The 7,300-nt window shown below is 44.0% G+C and overlaps 1 protein-coding gene across 1 annotated transcript in view; it reads right to left on the reverse strand.

Annotated features, from left to right (window-relative positions):
• The window catches only part of DPYS (dihydropyrimidinase), a 33,993-nt gene extending 31,314 nt beyond the window's left edge, over nucleotides 1-2,679 (reverse strand). Inside the window, exon 1 of the mRNA XM_035546421.2 lies at nucleotides 2,419-2,679. Coding sequence (XP_035402314.1) covers nucleotides 2,419-2,673 — 255 coding nt within the window. The 5' untranslated portion in view covers nucleotides 2,674-2,679. The remainder of the gene's footprint in view (nucleotides 1-2,418) is intronic.
• Nucleotides 2,680-7,300: the final 4,621 nt, after the last annotated feature.

The raw sequence follows: 7,300 nt of genomic DNA on the forward strand, positions 1-7,300 counted from the left end.
GAATAGAAGTATTCTGTGCCTTTATTTATTCAACTGAATGGATAAATCTTAGCTTATCACTGAGATCATTTCTGTGATAGCTGGAACACTACTTTGTCTCTATGAGTCTCCTGCCAAGATATTTGTTAGATAACAACCTTGGGTAAACAACTCGGAACACTTTCCACACTTTGACCTGGGTCAAGAATCTAATCCAATATCTAACTTTGTGACATCTGATCACTAGATTGGATCTAGAATCTTCTGTTAGTCACCCAAGTGACTAAGGACATACTGTTTTGTGTATGCAGTCTGTATTTTAGAGCTTCTGTGCCAAATGCCTTCAATGCAAATAATTATTCAAAAAACCCTACATGCTAATTCAAATTATTACTTTCTTTTTGCAAGTTAGCAAGGAATTCATCTCTCCTAATTTGGGATTTCATAGCATAGGCACCTAAATTTGAGTTAGTCTGAATCTTTGATTCTCTTTAATGTCAATGGAGGCACTTTAAAGAATGGTCTTCAAAGAGAAATAAAGGCTTATTCCACAAAATGAAAAAAAGAAGGAAAAAAAGAAAGGTATATATGTCTGTACTGTAAATCATGTAAAGTAAGTATTCCAAAAATCTAATTCTGCATTGTATTCAGCCAGGAAACTTAAATTGTGATGTCTGTAGACAAGCAGAACAAACATTGTGGACCTGGGGTTTCTTTCTATCCATTTATCACAAAAAGCAGTGTGAAGACCAAAAACTGCTTGTGGAAGCCATTTCAATAACTAAAATGTGTTGTGAGGCCCGTATAATAACAGATTCCCTCATTTCTACCAGATAGCTAAGGAAGATACTGAGTGTGGGGAAAAAAACTGCAACGATCAATTTTAAAATCCTTTTCCAGCTATCAGTTCTGGAGGTGGAGATTCAGTAGTGTATTTTTCCTTTTTCTATCTCATTTTATGTCTGACTTGGAGAGACATGATATGTTTGGCAGAGAAGCCATTTACCTATGGTAGAAAAGATCTACTGTGATGGACAAAATAATTTTTGTCAAAGATTTGCTGAATAATTACACCCTATTTTAATGAGCTACCATAACTTCCCTGTGCATTCAGAAGAATAATTCTAGTCCTTAAAGCTATGCAGTGTAAAATATTTCTGTTCCAAATAACAGCAGTAACAGCAGCAAATCTATCTTGAGTTGGAGTAAATACTGTTATTGAAAGAAACATGACAGCAACTTAAGGACAACATACAGGTCATTTGTAGTTCTCCCTCCAGTACTCTGGCTGACACACAAAAAAAAATCAAAATCCTTGTTAGAGTATGAAAATATACAATTAAGCCACTTAGACAATCCAGCTCAAACCCTCATAACATGGTGGGGCAGGAAAGAAATAAAATTTCCTGTTGAAGAATAGGGTCAGTCTAAGCAGGACTGCAAAGTTTAAAGGCTTGTAAGACTTTTGTGGTTTCCACATCACAGCATTTAATAAAATGAGTTGAATTTAACTTATTTCAACTATAACAATTTAACTTATTTCAAGTAGGCAAATAAGTATTTTGCACAACAGAAAAAAAGTCAGTAAAAACTATTTAGTTAGAAGGGACAATTTTTTTCTCATTCTTAGCAAACCTCAGTTCTGCCATGAGAGGGGAAGGTTATAACTGGCTCTCTGAGGATGCTGGCTAACAGACAAGCCATTTCACAGGGCAATGTGATCCCTTCTGTGGGCAAAGGATTTCAGCCTGTACAGCAAAGCACTTAACAAAAATAGCTTACAAATTTCAGGGAGCTCTGTATGAGTATCTTTACTGTATAGAGATGATGCACTGTTAATACTATTAGGTAATATACTGCTAATGCAGGTAATATAATGAGATCAGCTAAAATTTTGAAAAAAAAAGAACTCCAAAGAACTTAAGTGGGAGAAATGAGTTACTTTTAGAAAGCATATTTGAACTGGGTGTCACTGAGACACTAAGTAGAGAAGTGAATGAGAGATGAAAAACTTACATTCCCTCAAGCTAACAGAGGAGAAAGATCAGATTACCACAGGAGTGCTCCCAACACACCGGGGGAGTTAAACTGTTGCTTTAGGTTAACCTTTGATCAGAAAAGTATGAAGCTCATATGAAGGCAAGTTGCATTTGGCATGGTGACAGCCAAGTTAAATGACTGTTCTTTACACTTGCTACCTGCAGATAGCAAGGTCTCTGAAGGAACCCAAATAACATGCTGGTGGAAGGTGGACCTCTGGGTACCCTGAGTGCTTATTACAACAGCCCAGCCGAGGGACAGCAACAATTGCCTGTGCTTGATGGATACTCTTTTCTCTCTGTTAGCGTTAATATACATAATCAGCAGACACATCTCCAAGGAAGCCCAGATGCACACATAGACATGCATATGTGAACTGACATAGTTGCACACACCCACCTTTGTGCCTGTATAGAAGTCATCTTTTGACTTGCTACCCATAAAAGGGAACTGCATGTGCGTATGAGTATCGATGCCTCCAGGTATCACCAGCTTGTCAGTTGCATCCAGCACGGTGAGTCCAGTGGGGGGCTCGGGGTTTAGGTTTGGTCCCACTTGCTGCACAATCCCATCCTCCACATACACATCAGCCTCCACAGATTGGTCGTCATTCACAACTTTTCCCCCTTTGATGAGAAGTCTCTGCTTTGGCATGGGAGCCTAGAAGGCGATGATAAGACTCAGCTCAGAAAATTGCTCTTGCTGGAGAGTACCTCACTGCCCACCCTTCTCGCAGAGCCGTGTGCTATCTGAAAGTGTCCCTAAGCACACAACACACAGGGTTATTTAAACAGAAATCAGAGGAATTGCCCTCTTGGCCTTTGGCAGCTCCACCTACCTACTGCCTTTGAGGAGGCACCAGTGATCAAGGGTGTGCAGTGAGCTGAAGCAGACAGCCTGCTTCTGGCCATTTCTGCTGTAGTTCTCTTTACCTAGGAAAGGGGAAGGCAGGCTTTCAGGAGAGTCCAGCTGGATTCTCATGGCACTTGCTTGCAGCCCTGCCCTGTGCACATGTTTGAAACATGATGGGCCATTTGGGAAATCTGGCTGTTCATGGACTTGTGATGCCCAAAGGTGACCGTAGCTCTATGCAGTGGTGTTTGAGCACCCAAGGCTGACCTGAGCTCTCTGGCTGGGGAGCCCAAGGGTGACTTGAGCTCTCCATGGAGGTGGCTGAGGAGTCTGTGGGACCAAGCAGAGGGGCCTTGAGAGCCCAGGGCAGCAGGGACCAAGCTTCACTTTAGTCACCACAGCCCAATGTGCTGGGGGCCACCTGAGTCCCCTCCAGAGGGCATAGGCCATCAGCAGCTGTTCCCAAGTCATGTTTTAGAAGATACTTTAGGGGACAGGCCCGCAACCCTGGGGACCCAAGCACAGCTATCCTCCCCCAAATGCCAGTACTCAGAGAAACACAATGGCCATTGGCAGGGGGAAGATGGCAGCCCCTGGGGGGGGTTCTGGGCACCACTGAGGCCTCTCCTCACCTTGTCCTCAATCGCCGGGGGCACATGGCCACCATCAAAGGACCACATGAAAACCATCTTCCGGTAGCTGTTGCCTTGCGCCATCGTCCCTGCTTCCCCGTTGCCCCCGCTGTCCCCACCGGCTGTTCTCAGGGAGGCTGCTCCTTGCTCTCCCCCCACCCTCCCCGCATTGTTGCCCGCACAACCACTGGCAGGCCCCGCCCGGCCGTGGCCCATGGCCCCATCCTGCTGGGCCCTGTAACTGGACCTCGGCTGGGGCACGGGGGTGGTGGTGGCCTCTTGGGCCAGGAGGGCCATGGGAGGAGGGAAAGGGAGGCTTTGGCAGAGGGCTTTTGGGAAAAGGGCTGTCATGAGCCCAGCTGGAAAGGCAGCTTACGCCTTGGCCCAGAGGGAGAGGCGGGAAAGTAAAAGTAAAGTGGGGAGAAAATGATCTGAAAACTTGGACAAAGAAAAGGAAAGAACCACACTGTACCTATTTAAAAATACTCTTACTGCCTTACAATCGGTTTGCATCTCACGTTTTTGTTTTTAATTTCCTTTTCCCCATGGACACAACACTGCCTCCTCCGTACCGCTCTGGATGCAGTGCCCTACCCGCAACTTAGCTTTCTCTGCTCCTCGTTTTCAGCTTGCATCCTTCCTTCTGCCCTCAGCACAGGATAAATATGAATGTACACCATGGGAGAGGCACAGTCCTGGGGACAGCCTCCCTTTGAAAGAGGGCAGGAGCTTGTCTCTAGCATAGCCTGTCCTGCACCATCCCAGGGACACCTGCTGTATGGGCCTTCCCACTTCTCCAGTAACACAGGGTGGCTTACTTAGCAGCGACACTGTTTCACTATGTCCCTGAGCTTGCTGAACACGAGCATCTTCATCCCCTCAACCTCCTTCAGGCCAATGATGATGCCTTCAAAAGACAGAATATTGTCTATGAGGGCCATGCACATATATGCTACCAAAAAGACGTTTAGACAAATGAAACTCGACATGGCACACTATAAAGCGGCTGAGGGAGCTGGGATTGTTCAGCCTGGAGGAGGCTCAGGGGTGACCTTATCGCTCTCTGTAGGTACATTAAAGGAGGCTGTAGCGAGGTGGGGATTGGTCTATTCTCCCACGTGCCTGGTGACAGGATGAGGGGGAATGGGCTAAAGTTGCACCAGGGGAGGTTTAGGTTGGATATTAGGAAAAACTTCTTTACCGAAAGGGTTGTTAGGCATTGGAACGGGCTGCACAGAGAAGTGGTTGAGTCACCATCCCTGGAGGTCTTTAAAAGACGTTTAGATGTTGAGCTTAGTGATATGGTTTAGTGAAGGACTTGTTAGTGTTAGGTCAGAGGTTGGACTCTGTGATCTTGGAAGTCTCTTCCAACCTAGACAATTCTGTGATTCTGTGAAAGTGCTCACCTTCCCATCAGCGTGCCACCTTCCTTCTCCCAAGTGGGTAGGAGAGCAGTACCAGAAGTTTGCTTTTGTATCTGTTTGTCCCAAAATGTCTCCTCTTGTGCCTCACCTTTGTGCTTTCAGGACAGAGACCCATGGGGGTTCACTGCATCACACAGCAATAGTAAAGGCTAAAACTCATTCAGAAAAGAAGAGCAGAGAATAAGAACAACAGAAAGTGAAATTCCCCAAGACTCCTGGGGCTACCCGCAGAGCACTGAATGGGCAGGAAAGGGTAACCTGCACCAACCACGCCATCTGTATTTAAAGCTTGTAAAATGGCAGTGATGAGAATTCAGACAGCAACACTGGCTCAATAATTATAATGATATCGATGAGCCAGGAACATTTGAGTTTCTGCTATATGGTTACTCAGACGAAGACCAAGGGAAGAAAGGCCCAGGAAGAAGTCAAGTTATGGTCCTCTAAGGCAGGAGCTGTGACTACTAGAGAGTAAGGAAAGAAAATATGTCCAGGTGGGCACTGAAGTGGGATAATGGGTATAATTTGAATCTCTGCTACTGCTGAGACAGCAAACCCATTTCTCCCACTGTGCAGATGGGCACCTGAATAATTGGGCTGCAGGGGATCTGAGATGGATGCCTCTCAGATACAAAAGTTTCACTTTATGTAAATGCAGTGACATTTGTTAACCAAGGACAGAGGTTCATTCCTTGGGTGCCCATGGGGTGCAGCAGTCAAGCTCACATGCCTGCCCCACTGAATAGTTAATGATTTTGAGTTGAACAGTGTCAACAAGTTAAGCATTTATTGGCATAGACTTCATGCAGAATGTCCCCACTCAGTGCCCAAACAATCAATTGAAAATGGTCAATTTTCTTAGTATTTCTCCCTGGCCAATGGATATTTAGTTATTTCTACAAACTGAATTTCTACATGACAGATCCGGTTCATCACCCCCAAGTCTGCTTGTGGGGTAGTGGTGAGCTGTTCCTGCTTGAATCCTTCTTCCAGACAGAGCAGAAGGAAATTTGAAGACAGGCCCACCACATCACAGCACGTTGTGGTAAGCTTTCAGGATATTCGACTCCCTTTTTTTTGTGTGTTGTGCAGGAAAGAGCTGAGGACACCTAAAGGCATGAAGAATAGCATGGCTCAAAATCCTACTCATCTCTAGAGGTTCTGAAAGGCATTGGGCTTGAGCTCCACTTCCTCTCCTGAGTTTTCCTCCTAGCTAATTTCAGTTTTGTGGATCCTGCTCTTAAGTGTATAAACCTTCCTACCTGTAACTCCCAAGACCAGCTCAGAGCTGCTGATTCCACAAACTGGCAAGGAAATTGAGAGTCAAGACCCTATACTGTTGTGCATAAGAAAACTGAATCTATCCCATAGGTGGTTTTGAACACATTAAATAGATAATGACATTCTGTCTAAGCAGTCCTTTTATTTTGTCCATTTGGACAAACAAGATAATCTTGCTTCATCTGCATTTATGTAAATTTGGTAAATATTTGATATTTCAGAGCTCATCTGTCCCTGGACAGAACAGCATGAAATATCACTTGTGGGACAGAAATAATTCCTGTAATACTGTGAGAAGACAACTAGCTGTGTATTCTTAGTTATCATTGAGTACTTGCTGCTGCAACAGGGACTTTGGCCCCTGATTGGCATTGCAACCTTCACTCACCCACAAAACATTTTACTCTTTCTGCCCTTCACTTTGCGCAGTTCAATACAAATCTCTGTTTTGTAGTCAGTGCCTAACTCTGCACTACGCAGAGGAGTTTCCTGTTAAGTAATGTTTACTCATCCTAAAATATCACATAGTAGTTCAGTCATTTGAGAAACATTGCAGAAAGCCATCCATTGCAACCTTGAACTTGCATCTTAGGCTAATGTTTTTGTGGTCTGCAGCAAAGCAAATAATCCTGTAGATCTCTACAGGGGGATGTCTTGATTAGAGTGGCTATTGTAGAAGTATGATCAAAGAGACTTCTAAGTAACCTAATAATTTAATTGATTTAAGATAAAGAACCTTGAAGAAAATCCAGTCCTTGTCTATTATTTACCAAATAATTCAGCAAATTAAAGAATAGGTTTGCAAGAAACAGACAACTGAGGTTGGGAACTTCCAGAAGACTTACAGGACGTCACCTACAAGTCATTATAATAAAGACACAATCTATTCTAAATCTTCTGAGACATACACTCACCCTTCTTCCCATGGAGACTTTAATTTCTACCTCCCACCATCACTTATTCATTTCTATCTTCTGGTGTAATTATCCCATCTTACTTTTATCCTCTCTCTGTTTCTGTTTTCACATCCTTCCTATGATACCCTATGTCTGAGAAGCTCTCTTATCCTCATGCACTCTTTATCTCTTTCGT

This window comes from Cygnus atratus, chromosome 2, assembly GCF_013377495.2.
Source record: "Cygnus atratus isolate AKBS03 ecotype Queensland, Australia chromosome 2, CAtr_DNAZoo_HiC_assembly, whole genome shotgun sequence".
NCBI classification, from domain to species: domain Eukaryota; kingdom Metazoa; phylum Chordata; class Aves; order Anseriformes; family Anatidae; genus Cygnus; species Cygnus atratus.